At 34.9% G+C, this 15,233-nt stretch overlaps 1 protein-coding gene across 6 annotated transcripts in view; it reads left to right on the top strand.

Moving 5' to 3' along the window:
- cpeb3 (cytoplasmic polyadenylation element binding protein 3) overlaps positions 1–11,428 on the top strand; it is a 194,212-nt gene extending 182,784 nt beyond the window's left edge. For all 6 annotated transcript variants that reach the window (XM_028795348.2, XM_028795349.2, XM_028795351.2 and 3 more), the window contains one exon: positions 4,324–11,428. In XM_028795348.2, the coding sequence (XP_028651181.1) occupies positions 4,324–4,551 (228 nt within the window). In that variant the 3' untranslated portion in view covers positions 4,552–11,428. The remainder of the gene's footprint in view (positions 1–4,323) is intronic.
- The last annotated feature ends 3,805 nt before the right edge of the window (positions 11,429–15,233 follow it).

Genomic DNA, 15,233 nt, shown 5'->3' with positions numbered 1-15,233 from the left:
GCCCTATTCGTGAGTGTCGTCCATCACAAATCAAATTAATATGGCAGCATGGCGTTTTCTTTTTTACGGTAATTCTAACTGCATTTATGATAAATGACCATCATGATGTAGTCATTGAAGACCTTCCTCAAAAAAATGAAATTTTTTTTTGTCAGTAGAATTACTTTGGGAGGGGGGGGGATACTTTGACAAAAACACAAAATTACAGAATGTCGCACAAAAGACATTCAGATTAGCACAAAGCTAACTGCAAATTTTGAACAGCATTTGAAAAAATTAACATTTAAATATATATGAAGTTAGGATATGAATATGACAGCACTATTTTGAAGGACCAATACTCTGAGGAAGAGAAAGTAGCTGGTGGAACAGGGGATAAATGAAACTCATTGATAGTATATCTTTACTGTGATGCCATTTGTGCTCATCAATGTGAGATCTTGCCATTTGGGCTGAAAAACAGTAGAAATAAATTTTACATTAATTTTATTACTAGTTTGTACTACTACAAGTATTTCCCAGTTAGCTACGTAAACTAAACCTGTCAGACAAAACACAGATAAAAATACTATGATTTGGGTAAATATACAGTATTTATGATGAAATACCTATAGATTCATTGTTTGATGTTTAGATAAAAAATACTGTTTTAGTATTCAAGCCATAGTAATAGTAATAATGATGATGATGATATTCATTACGTTTGCCTCATCAATGTATTTGTCAGCAACCAGTACAGGTTAAGGTAATATCACACTGCCAAACTGCACTCTCTACAGCTGTGAACTGACAATTTATAAAAGATGCTGTGCATAATGGTATTGTTATTAATAATTATGAGTTTGCATGTGGTGGTATTTACACTATGTCAAAAGTGCAGAATCAATTGTAATATTAATCATGGTAAATAATAGCTATTACAATGTACATTTAAATAAAATAAATCAGACACCAAAAATAATTCAAGATGTTACACTTGATGTTTAATTGATTTTTGGCACATCAGTTAGTTTATGATATTTTAATCACAGTTTTTCAAACAATAGGCATTATGGATGTTTATTATATTGTAATACTATTGTCAAAACTTTCCAAGACATCTGCAGAATTTACCACAAGTACTCCTCTGAAAATGCTTGAAGATGTGCTGCAGTTACACACATCTCCCACCTTTCCTCTACTATGCAAACCAGAAAGGTGCCACTCATACTGTATGCCTGTATCTATTGGGTGAACTTGAAATTCTTTCCCAGCCTGTTCTCATTCCACCTTAAACTCTTAGACAGAAAAGGTACAAACAAGTACAAGTGGTCACTAGAGCACAAGATTACAGAGAGGTGTACATGCCCAAAGTACAGTTGTCTTTACCACAGTACGTACAACCCTAGCAACAACTCACAACCTTATCTCTGAAAGTGTGTCATTTCCACTGTGATGTACAGTAATACTAGGGCCTCCAATATAATAAAATTGAATACTGAATTTGTGAATAAATCATTTTGATATTTTCATTATTAGATACAAACACAATTTTTATTTATTATTGGTTTGGCTATAGTACACATGTTGTGATGTAGTAATCTGACACTGTTCTGTGGATCTTTCCTGCCTATGCTTCCACTAATCTGGCATTACACCCTACTCTTACCATTTTGTCTTGTAAATGAACAACCCACATTCCTCCACATCACCATTTCGGACTAAGCCCCGGCTGGGTTATGTGGTTTGCCTGAACACCAGGCACCTGTCAGCAAATGCCATCTCTTTGTCTGGCTCCAGGTGTGGGTCCCACTAATATTATCCCATGAAGGGTATACTATTTTTTAATGTTTACTGTCATGAGGGTCATTGTGAATGGCTGTTTGTTTGATCTTTCAGCCCAAACCTGTTTGCCAAGGGAGACCCTACCAGGAGCCTAAAGCTCCTGACGATCTAATTCTGAACATTCCCAAGGCACACAAGCCCCACCACCACAGAAAGGTGCGTGGGAGTATGATGTGTTTTGTAGATGTGGAAAAATAAATGTGTCAAAATAACACTGGGGTAACAGGGCTGCTCTTGTGTGCTTTTTGTTTGACTTTTCTTTGACTGCAGTGAGAGCTACTCACTGTTGGTGTCAGACTCCATTAAGGCTGTGTCCTGTTACCACTCCTGTTTGTGGTGCAAAAGATATCAAGGTGTAGCTGAGGATGTCCAGTTAGGGAGGCTGGGGGTAGCACTGTTGTTTTATGCAGATAATGATGTCCTTTTTGCCTCATCTGACTGCGACATTCAGCACACACTTGAATGATTAGTTGATGTTAGTGGTGGAGTCCAAGTTTCTCTTTCTTACAATCTTGCTTACAGTGGATGGCAGAAGGGGAACGTGAAGACTGAAAAGCAAATTGAAGAAGTGGCAGATATTTAGTGAGTTGAGTGCTGTACCTTTGCAAGGTGGTGAAGCAGGAGCTGTTTACCAGTCAATCTACAATTCTGTGCTCACCTACACTACTGTTAAAAAGTTTGGGGTCACCCAGAAATTTTCATGTTTTTGAGAGAAACTGATATTATTAAGATACCACTAAATTAATTTAAAATATAGCCAAGACATTTCTGGTGTTTACAGTGGCTAATATTGCTTTAAATGACTGATTTTTAATTTATTATTCACATATGGCTGTAAAGAGTTCCTTCAGTGTCCTAATGGTGAATTCCCTTAGATTATCTGTAATTAGTCATGTTTACAAGTCAATTGGTTATTAGAGAAACCTGCATTATCACCACTGAAACCTGTTATTCTGTTCAAGCTGAAAGTTACTGGTGTTGCTAAAGTTCAGTTCTAGGTTCAAAACAACTAATATGAAACAGCTTTCTCAAGAAACGTCATTTTTTTTGGCTTGCAGAATATGAAGGCTATTCCATGTGACAGAAACTGAAGATTTATTTTTATACTGTTTCTGCCTTGAGAAAAGAGGCAAAACTGGATCTAACTAGTATATAAAAAAGGTAGAAGACCCATGTGCACAACTGCATAAGATAAGAAAGACATCAGAATTTGTAGTTTGAGAAACAAATACCTTACTTGTCCTCAGTCGACTTCTTCTTTAAATATATGCCACATACTGTTCTCATCAGCAACAGAGAAAAGACTATTCTGGGACACTGAGTTTCAAAGCTAAATCCACATGTGAAACCAGCAAATATAAAAAGTTAAACTGGACAACAGAACACAGACAATGGACAGAAGATGACTGGAAAAGTGTTTTTATGCTCAAAATCCTGGATTTGTCTTTCTCTGTTGTAGATGACATTGGTATTTGGTGTGTATTTAAAGAAGAAGTCAACTGAGTGTAAACCTGTAAACAAACTACAGACTCTGGTGTCCTTGTCCTCTTACGCAGTTACCCATCTAGGCCTTACCCTTCTTTTTCTATCCTGGTTAGAACCAGTTTTCCATCTTCTCTCAAGACAGTAATTGACACCATTTTATGAAATTTTCAGTTTCTTGACAATCTACCTTACTTAGACCAAATGTGTGAAGCATGTTGAGCTTATTTGGCAGGTCATAAACCTAAAGTTAAACAACTTGTTCCTTAAGCTGATGTCACGTTACACTTCTACCTGGAGGGAATGTCGTATTACACAACTGTGCGACAGCTTTCTAGCACAATTTCACATTTTTAAAGTACCACTACCATTCTTCTTTTTTTGATTGACAATAACATACAGCCTGACAGAGACGGTTCTCATGCAAAAGGTATACGGGTATGGCTAGTTTAGTTCCTATCTTGCCGTTCTTTTTTTTTTTTTTTCTTTTTTTCATTCTATTTTAGAATGTAAAATACAAGGCAGCTGGATGAGCCGCTTTCCTGTTTGCATGGTCCAAAACACCCATGTTTTTATTCCTCATCACTGCACTATATGCACTGTAATTCCAGGTAAGTACTAAATGGTTGTAAGCTCTCATGCACACAAAACCCACCCCTAAAATTTTTCTAGGCAAGGCTGCAGACTAGTTTGACTGAGTCACTGGGTATCCGAGACTATGCAACTGCCCTCCCCCCTCACCAAGATTATATAAATGTACTGGAATAGTCTACTATTGCAACATGCCCCATTCTCAGTTATACTTTAACAGAGACATTTTACCATTTACACGCAATTCTAGCATTGGATGAAATAATGTTCTACAGAATTGGTAAAATGAGAGTAATGGATACGTGTTGTGCTGAATTTCAGTAACACAAAAAGTAAACGTAAGAAAAAAGCAAAACAAAGGTAACACAAAAGATATCTAATTTTAATTTCTGCATGTATGTGTGTGTCTTTTTTTTCCCCTTTCAGGTTGAAGTAAAGCCATATGTCTTGGATGATCAGATGTGTGATGAATGCCAGGGAGCTCGCTGTGGTGGAAAGTTTGCCCCATTCTTTTGTGCCAATGTGACCTGTCTGCAGTATTATTGTGAATATTGCTGGGCAAGCATCCACTCACGTGCAGGCAGGGAGTTCCACAAGCCCCTGGTCAAGGAAGGAGGAGACCGACCTCGCCACGTTTCTTTCCGCTGGAGCTGAAACATTGGCAAGCTTTCATTACTGGCCCTGTGACAGCAACCTGAGCTGACTAAACCAAGGAAAGAGCAAAAGGAGGAATGCAAAATCTACTGCCTCAGGGCAGGGAGCATCCTGAAAATTGGTGCATTCTTCCTCAGATTCAACAAATAAAAATATGGGTCTTTCATTTTTTTTTAATTCATTTATCTCGACCTTGGTGTCTGATATATTGAAATCTTTAAAGTTTAACTGTACAGAATTTGCACTTTGACGCACCTAAACATGCAACATCTGCTTGGTACTGAAATAGTCCTATTTTAAGTCACTTTTCCATAGTTTTCAGTGCTTTTCTGTCCTTAATAGCCAATGCCAGGCTAATTTTTGAAGTGGTTAAAATATACAGTATATCTATTTTTTTATTTTATATATTGTTTTTCTATCATTTTATGTGACTGGAGCATGCACTTGTTTTCACAAAGGTTGTGATTTTCCCCCTAGGGTTATACACCAAAGGTATGGAAATAGGAAAACAAAAAAAGTAGTTGGCAAAATATGTAGCAAAACAAATTGTCAGCAATCAGTAGTTTGGAAGAATTGAAAAATACACACATTAAAAATAAGCCTTTATTTGCTCTCCATTTTGACTTAAATAATACCTCATAAGCGCAATTTGATTTATTTTTTTATATTTTTTATTATTGCATTTTTTTTAGGTTCTTTAGTGTTATGTAAATCTGTGCTGCAATAGCTTTTTTGCTGCTAAGTGGTATTACTAATACCATATTACTTTATTCAGGCTAGAATTAAAAAAAATAAATAAAGAATATGTATTTAATAAAGTTTAAAAGCTGCTGATGAAATGAAGCAGTACAGCATGAGGCAAATCTAAAGGAAGGTCAGTAGATATTTTGACTGCATGTATGATCAGTTGGCTGCACGCAGTACAACTTATTAATCATGTCTTTTATATAAGTTTGCCCACTGTGCGTGAAGGATTTAAGAATATAGGTGGTCGAAAAATAATTTATTTACAATAGATAAACATATAAAAAAGTAAGCAAACAATTGGAAAATAACTGACAAAAGGCATGTCGTAATTTAATGAATGTGGATTTAGAATCCATGTCAATGCATTAACAAGCCACACTGAAATATAATTATGAGAATAGCTGTAGTAATATATATCCTTCAAAAATATTTTTATGGTAGGTGAAGCAATTTTGCAGTGATCTTTAATATACAAATGTGCAATTTTTTTAAATAGTAGGGTGATTATGCCTAGTACTGTGATTTGCTATAACCGTTGTTAATGTCTGGCATACAATATATCTAATGCTCTAAAACACTGCTAAAATATGTGTGTGTGTATATAATGTACTTAAACACACACACATACATACACAAAAATACACATACATGAGCTCGAGTATTGTGTTGATTTGGTTATTTGCACAGCTTAATATGTCATGCTCAGAAACCAAAGAGCTCACAAAATGACTTTTCTTCAGACACCGAAAATGCACACAGAGACACACTATATACATTATATGAATCATTACAACATTTGTCAGACAAGGTAGGCACATTTTTATTAGTAACTAGATGGTTGTAATACATGGGTGTTGGAAAAGAGAGATTGTGAACTGTATATACAAAATCATTGCTCAAGAAAGGTCTGAACAAAAGTCAAAATGGAGATATGTATACTTTCTGGGTTTAGAAAAAAATCCTACTCCCTTAAAACCCCAGATGCATCCTGCAAAGCTTGAACTATTTACACTTGACCTGCTCTGGTAGGAATATGATTAGCACAAAATATTTAATCGCACGTGGGATGGGTGTGAGGCTGCTGATTGCATTGCAAGGAAGCCAGTGTACTATTCATTACAGCATTTGCTCATGAGCAGAAGGAGCGTAGGAAATGGATGGGGGCAATTGTGTACACTAAGTTCTGTGTTTTTATTTTCATTTTATTTTTTAAGCAGCTGTGGGACAATCTGATTGGATATGAACCCACAAGATTAAGTTTAGTTTTTAAGTCTGTGTTTTGTGGTATTTTTCTTTTGTCTGATTTTGTCCTTTTTTTGTCTAGCTGCAAATATCTTCTTGAGAATGAAGGGGATTTGTTTTTGAAAAAGTAGACAAATACTGCATTTTATATTGGGAAGATAATCTATCACTTTAATTATATTATTATTATTACTAATATCCCTTTGGAAGTTAACTCTGGGCTTTACTTTGAGATGGATGTTTTTGCCCAGTTGGGATTTTTTTTATGTTGTCACATTATCTGTAAATGACATTTTGTTATGCACTACTTTTTTGTATCTGGACAGTTTCAACAGTCAGCTGAAAATATTGGTTTGCTTTTATTTTTATTTCTTTTTTTATTATTACTTTTTTAGATAATGTGTGCTTTCTGACTGACATGATCTTTTGCAATACCTCAATTTTGAAATAAGAGAATTTGATATTTTCTAAGTAAGTTTATTCAGAAAAAGATATATATTAATTTAATTCTGCAAGAAAATGATTTAACAGATAAGTAATTTTATTTTTTTCATGCTTGTTTGCTTTTTTGTTAGATATTTTGACAAAAAAAACTGAAGGAAATAGAGCTTTATAATTTTAATATAATGAGAAATAGTTAAAGTACAGAGTCTACCTAAATGCCGTGGTTAAAACGAATGTGTCTGTAAAGAATTTTCCCCTCATCTGCATTGCCATGGAGTTGTAAAATAATAGCTATATACAGAGAGAATATGGAGGAAACAAATACTGATTTTTTTTTTTGAAGTCAAATAAAACTCAAGGTGTATAAATCTCAACAAGGTGCTGAGAGACAATTAACTGAAGATATTTCCCTTATTTTGTAAATATAATTAATCATTTATTATGCTGACCAGAATTGTGAAAGAAATCTTCTGTTCATGTTATTTTTTAATAAACTTTTTTATGTTTCTAAATAAATATATATTCATACATATATGTATATATATATTCATACATATATGTATATATATGTGTATATATATATAATATACTCCCTTTTCTTTTGTAAAGAAGTGTCCCAATTTTTGTTTACTTGATATTCAGAAAAAATGAGGGTATTAGAGTGATAAAGAATGATATTTTTTAAAAATACAAAGTGTTCAAAATGTTCATTGAGTTTAGAGCCCAATGGCGCATCAGGTCCTTGTGTGACCTTCTTTTCATGTGACACTTGAATTAGTCTGATTTTTTTGAAGGCAAACTGAACATCAATTATGTGTTGTAATGTGCAATACTGTTTGTACTGTTTGTATAAAAGAGAAAAAAGGCATAAATCTACTGCAGATTTATTTTCATTGCAAACATTGTGATTCACAAAGATCATTTTCTACTGTATATGTACCTACTCTTCATGCTGGTATTTTTTCAATAGTAATGTAGCCTTTGTACTGAGAAAAACAATTTTCATTGTTATTTTTAGAGAGATTTTTTGCTAAAAAAAAAATGAAAACATATTAACATTTTTCATTTTTATTTTGTATTTTCCTTAAAACCTTTGTTTCTCAGCCATTAATGTAGTCGTTTCTGGGAGAGACTTTCATATCTGGTCAATGTCATTAATATTATTTTGTATTTTTACTTGGAATAAATTAATTTTATGATGCTAATTCTTTAAAAGTATATTTTGTTTTTGTTTATTTTTGATGCAGAATATCTTTGTAATAATGTTACTAAAAGTGTCTAGTTTTTTGAAATGCAAGAGCTTTATGTATTAACTTGCTGGTGTGGTTTACAATATGTAAAATGACAAAGAAAATGGTAATTTAGTCATGTACATGTAGCATGATTGGAGATGTAAATGAATGAGCGGGCAATAAAAAAGAGAGAAACTGAATGCAGCAAACAAAATTGTTACTACATTGTGATGGGGAAAATGTGTTTCAAAAATATGGTCTTTGGTTAATTATAGGGATGTCACAATTGAACTGCATGATGTAACCACTCATTTTAGAACCTATTAATGAGTTGGCTTTTGCACTTTAACTCAGTGCTCCCTTTTCTATAGGAATTACAATTTTTGCAGTACAGATTGATTTTATTTGGGATGTTTTTTCCACTATTTTATTGGCTTACGTGACTGTAAGTTTTCATTCCAACAAAGGTTTTAATTACCGTGTATCTGTACTAGATTGCCATAACAATGTCATCTGCATGGAATTTGATTGGAGGAAGTTCATACAAATAAAACATCAATAAGTCACAAACAATAGTAGTCATGATTATGCATCAGGCTCCCAAACACTAACTTTAACACAATCTGCCGAATGTCTAAGTATGTTTATTGTACAAAACTCTTAAGGTCAAGATTGCAATTTCACATACAGTACATATGTTAACTAACTGTGACATGCACATTCTGACATTCACTTTTGGGATTCAAAGCAGCTTATTGTGTTCATGATGTTTTGTAAATTACCAAAGATTTTAATAAAAGTTGCAAACACGAGTGTAATCAATTAAGTGATATTTAAGCAAATTATATGTTACTAATTAGCAGACATATTTTAACACCTTGTCACCTAAACAGAGTTGCAGGATCTTGCTTCAATGTGTGGTGTGCAATTCCTTAAAGAATTTTTCAATTAACATACTAAATTTACAGCTGAAAATTTAATCAATGGGTCTTCCATAGTAAGTTGTTTTTTTTTTTTTTTAATAAAATCCTTGGTCTAGAAGAATGCCCTAGACTGTTCATTTCTACTCCAACTTGAATTTCTGAATCTGACATCAACACTGCCCTGAAATTATAATGAATGGTGCTGCTTTATGTTCATTAACTCGTCAGTTAACTTAAGTTATGCCTTTTGTTGAACATAGGAAGTGAACAATAGCACTGTATCATGTTGGAATTGCACGGTAGTTTGCACCTTTACTTGCTAATTATCCTTTAGCTAAATAATTAGAAATAGTCAATATATAAAATAGGAACAATCCAGAGAGGTTTGCAGATAATGAATTCTCTAAACTCCAAGACAGCTGTGCATATTTTTGGTTAATTTATGAACAAAGCTTTGGTAGAAATTTAGAACTAATTGAATTATCTGAAATGAAAATTGGCAAAGTTGGGTTCTAGCCCAGAACAGATCAAATTAACTTTTCACATTAATTGGAATGAAAAGCTGTTATTGATGATGATACCAAAGTACTCTGGCATAACAACTATCAACTCTCTCTTGGTGTTTGAAAATGATTTAAAGAGGCTGTGTGGCAAAATGGCTAAATCAAGGGACTATAAACTGTAAGGCTGCAGGTTCAGTCCCTGTCACTGGAGGGCCCATGAGCAAGTCAAAATGGCTGTGCTCCACATTTAAACAGTTGTATAAATATTCTCTATTTGTAATATTCCTTGGAATGGTGTTCACTGTACAAAGGTGCTACATAAAACATTTTTAGTGAAGAAGAGAGAGTAATATTTCATATTTGGACTGTTATGCCCTTTTGTGAACTATTAGTGAACATAAGCATTTTGCTTTAAACAACAGCACAATTCTGCACTAGATGCTTTCCACTCAATTAAAACAGACTTCACCATCGAATTTAAAATCATAAATTCTTAGTGTTATATTTTATTGGTCTATATAATAGTTCTAATTTCTTCATATGTTTCATCTCACATTCCTGAGACATTACGCTAATTAGGGAATCTAGATTGGCTAGGTGTGGGTGTGCATGAGAGTGTTTCCCATGATTAACAGGTTTCATGTGGATAATTAGTTTCTGCCTCGTTCTTAGCAATTTGTGACGTAATAATTTAAAGAATGATATGGCTGGATTCAATTTTTATAGAAGCATGTAAATTTGAACACACATTCCTACCACCCATTTTAAATCTGGACGTTGGGCATTGATTTTAATACAAACCTCTGTTATTAATAGAGTTCACAAGTTCAGTGTGTCCTATTGCAGAGTAAAGTTCTCAATTGTATCCCCTTTGCCACATTAACTAATACAAGCACATTCTAATTTGCTGTCAAATAAGGCTAGGTTGGCTTTCATCAATACCTACAGAATAAACTCCCTCTGTCTATTTGTTCCAGTAATACTAAAATTATATTTTAATCACATTATCACCTCAACATTGTGACATCCCTAAGTAGATGGTATGTCAAATGATATTTCATATAGGTGATGATGACAACAAGTGTGTTTCTTTATGCTTCTGCTGTCTTGTTTGTACCTGTTACCTTTTGTACTAGTTTTTAGAGTCAGGATAACCACTGTTTTATTTTTTGTATTACTAACCAAACTGTTTCTCTCCAGCTTTGTGCAACAGTGTTATCTGCATCATGCCACTGAGTGTTTTTGGCTCATTTTGTGACTCAACTGCTCTATACCCTAACAAACTGGCAACTGCTGTGCTCAAGAAGTTGGGGATGAAGTGTTACAGTGGTGGGTGGGCCAGACATGTGGGTTTCACTGGATACTGTTAGTTTGTGGCCATTTATTTAATGGTAAATGAAAAAATGAAGGCACACTTTGATATCCACTTTTCAAATATATTGTTCTGTTAGGGTATACAGTGTTGTGGTGTGATCTTTCAGCCATATAATTGACAGCAGCTATTCACAAAGGTTCTCAGACAACCACTACTTTTGAGTGTAACTTTTCAATTACTTGTTGTTTATTATTTTTAATTTAATTTATTTAGTTTTTATGATTGGTTACCTTGAAAAGGCTTTGATTTTTTTTTTTGGCTTGGAACTCTGCTTGTATGGAGCTATGGTTCCATGTCTAAACATGGAGCTCAATACTGCTGTTGCTAACAACTGCTTAAAGTTTGTAGTTTGGACCTTTTTCTGTACTAATAAGCAACTCTTATTAAACGTAGCTGTATGACATTGTGAAACTTGTCATGTTTTGCATGGCCTGGACAGCTCTGTAGAACTGGAAAGAGAAAAGGGGTGGGAAGGGTAATAGAAAGTGCACAATGCATGTGTTTATTATTATCATTAATATTAAACCATGCCATTTAAGGACACAAGCACAGTTTGGAATCTAAAATGTGATGCACACTCTTGAGTAGGGCAAAAAACTTTTTTTTCATTGTTATATTTACTAAACTTCAGCCTATCATGAAGTACCAAAAACGTTTTGTGGATGGCAGTAGGCAAGAATGCCATAACTGCTGTTTTTTTTTTTTTTTTTTTCCCCTATTACCTTGGGAAATGATCATTAAAAGATGCCATCCTTATACAAGTTATACAGTAGTTAAACTCACATGTATTTTTCTTTTTGACCAATCTGTGATTCACATAAGAAGTGTAAAAAAGTGAAATGCCAGTGACCATGTGGGAAGTTTAACAGTCTGGGATGATTTTGAGGAGGAGGAGGAAGCTAGTCTAGATATTACCTTGATTATAGCCCACTATAGTAAGTTTCGGCACAGACTGGAGGGATTATATGTTTCAGCTGGCCTAAGATGACTTGCATTCTTCCCAAAGGAAATTCTAGTCTGACCAACTGAGTTACTTGAGACCTGTATCATTATGCATCTGCAAAATGCTGCGTAAAGGTCTTTCTCACACTGAAAAGAACTTAGAAACGTTTACAGCTGTATACCCTTCGTTAGACAATGGATGCAGGCAGTACAGCCAAAACGTTCAATTTCTAACCTTCTTTCCAAAAAAAAAAAATTTTTTTTTTTTTTTTTTGCAGAGTAGAAGTAACCTGCTATTTTTTTTTCAACTCTTGTCTGTCCCCACTGTGACTGTCTCAAAGGAAAAGGATTATAGATGAAATGTGCAATCGAGCATCCTCTGCGAATTGGGTGATAGTTTCTATCTTCCACCAAATACTGCCAGAAAAGAATCTGACTGTTCCTGAGCCACTTTTGGACAAAGTCCATTCAATACATGGATGGATATAAAGAAATCATGAGTTATAAGGTATTAAGTAATTAAGGAGTAACTTCATTTTGTGTGGTGTGAATCATTTATCAAACAAGTCATTTAGCTTGCCTTTTCTCAAACTGAGCACATACCGCACATGGATTATATGAAAGTGACTTTGGTCACAGTATTAAATGCTTGGACTGTAAGGTTACCTTGGCTATCTTTGATTCAATCACTAAAAAATAAGGAGTGGTCTCCCCTAGACTTTCTCCTATACTCAGATATGGGGATGGATATTTGAGTAGTTAACTGCAAGACAATATTTTTATATTATATACTTTGAAGAACCATCAACAACAAATCAAATTAATCTATTGAACAATTATTATAAAAGTAAGGTTGAATACATAGGACTACAGCTGCATGAATAAAAGGTAAAGTACCACTTCCGGTTAATGGAATTAGCCCAAAAGCTGTTAGAAATCTACGTTTTGTACCTAATACTTGTATGCCAAATTTGGTTGACCTAAGTGAAAGCGTTCTTAAGTTATCGTGTTTACACACATGCACACACACAAACATAATTCCAAAAACTGCATTTTCGGATTCAGGGAGGTCTAAAACATCGAAATTCATCAAAATCTCGAAACTGAGAATTACAATACTTTCCCTATACTTCGTATAAGAGGAAGTCAGGGAGGTGTAAAACAAATTCTCGATATCGAATCTTTGGACGATTACAATATGAGGGGAGGTATTTTTCGCACGTGGATTAGTTGTTTAGCCGGATGTAATTGTTGATGATTTGGCCTGATCCTGGATCTGTCGGTTTTTCGAAACTCTTGCTGGAAGTGTTGTCATAGCAACATATCCTAATCCTCAGACCTGGTCGGAGCAGGTTTGTTCTACATAAATAAGGATTAGCTCACACACGTAATCAGTGTCCGTGTGTGGAATTCATTCAGTCATGGCTTCGCCATTCATGAATGAGCGACCAATTGATATTGGTGCGCAAATTATAAGACGAGAATTTCATATAGAGAGGGGTTTGCGCGATCAGCAAGATCCTTTATTGCTCCTGGAGGAAATTCTTTTCGAAAGATACCGCTTTAGCCAAGGGGGAATATTGTACCTCAAAGATTTATTAGCACCTTATATTCGAAGTCAAACTAGGCGAAGTCGGGCTCTCACAATCACACAGACAGTATGCATTGCTTTGAGGTTTTTTACAAGCGGCACTTTTTCATATACTGTAGGTGATGCAGAAAATCTGTCTAAAAGTGCAGTTTGCCAGGCAAATCGTAAAGTCTGTTTGAAAACCCGAAGGAAATATTTCAGAGCCATAGTGTTTCCTGGACCACCTGCGTGTGCAGACAATAAAAGAGGCATTTCATGCCATTGCAGGTAGGTAATACACAGGTTAAAACACCCACAGTTCCATGAAGAATCTCAATCAGCCTAACAATCTCATTACCCAGGATTTCCAAATGTGATTGGGGCACATGGGACTGATCAGAGTGGAGTTTGATCAAACATTATTTGGAAAATGTACCTCTCCTCCTGATGAATAATCAGAGAAAGTCTTCATCAAATATTTGACCTTCGTCAATATCTCGTTGGTCAGACACAGGTTCAAGGGATATAACATTCCCTGCAACTGACCCAACAAAAAAGAGGGCTATATGGAACATACCTATGGCACACACGGAGGACAAATATATGCAATTACCATCCTTTACCTGAAATGAAGTGACCACTGCATCCTGCCACTGGTTATGAAGAGGAGCTTCCCCCTGGAATGCCCTCAGAAACAGGTTGATGGGCATTTTGCTGGAGAGCCAACTCTTCTGCAGGGGTTAGGTCTGGACCGCATGGACTGCCACCTGTTTTTTGCTTGTCTGCCTTCTTATTAGCTTTAAAATTAATGTTTTTTATATTATATATGATTATTTATGTAAACAATTCTTTAAATAGTTATATACCAATATTTACCAGTTTGAAGTATATTCTTGTACTTCACTTTAACCTGTTCCCATGTTCTCCTTGTGCTCACATTTGATCTGGAATTATGACATATTAAATAATAATTAATCTGACACATAGGAAATGAAACGCTGCATTCAGTAAGTACAATGCACACTACTTCGCGTTTAATTTGTCGGCCACTTTTTGCCAGCTGTCTTTTCTGGTCTGGGCTGCTTTTGCAGTGCTATCCCTTGTGCATATTAAATCTTGAAATTCTTCATGTCCTTCGAATAAAAGGTCTTGCGCCGCGTGTGTGAAAAAAAAAAATGCGCCCGTCATTTTGTTACAGCCTATCAAAGACTTGCTATCATGTTTTCTAGACTCACGCGCTTTCATCTCAGATGACTAGATCCAGCTCCACTAATCTAATACACGGCTGCGTTTGAAAAACCGACCTATCCCGGATGAGTGTCACCGGCATTAACTTATCCAAGATGAGGCACCTGATCTCGGATGATTTAAGCGACGTACGAAAAATACCCCCTTTGTATAAGAGAAAGTAAAAAATGCATGTAAACAATTACACTATTAAAACTCATCCACTAACAAGAAAGAGTATGTAAACATTTACTCTGAAATGAAAAGTTAACCTGAATAAGTTAATCCGTCAAAAGTATATTAGTAAACAGATTTCTGCTTTTGTTGAGTCTGCCATTCATTGTACTTTCGCCTCTACGAATCAGTCAGCTGTCAGAAGCATCTTTCCTTATTATTACTTTTTCGTTATGATTGAACAGTGATTGACATCATAAATCAAGCCACAGGGCGCATCATATGTACAATGCGTAGAAAACC

This window comes from Erpetoichthys calabaricus, chromosome 2 (assembly GCF_900747795.2).
Source record: "Erpetoichthys calabaricus chromosome 2, fErpCal1.3, whole genome shotgun sequence".
In the NCBI taxonomy this organism is placed as follows: Eukaryota; Metazoa; Chordata; class Cladistia; order Polypteriformes; family Polypteridae; genus Erpetoichthys; species Erpetoichthys calabaricus.
Note: the sequence above shows the minus strand (reverse complement) of the source record. Positions and strands in the feature narration are given on the sequence as shown.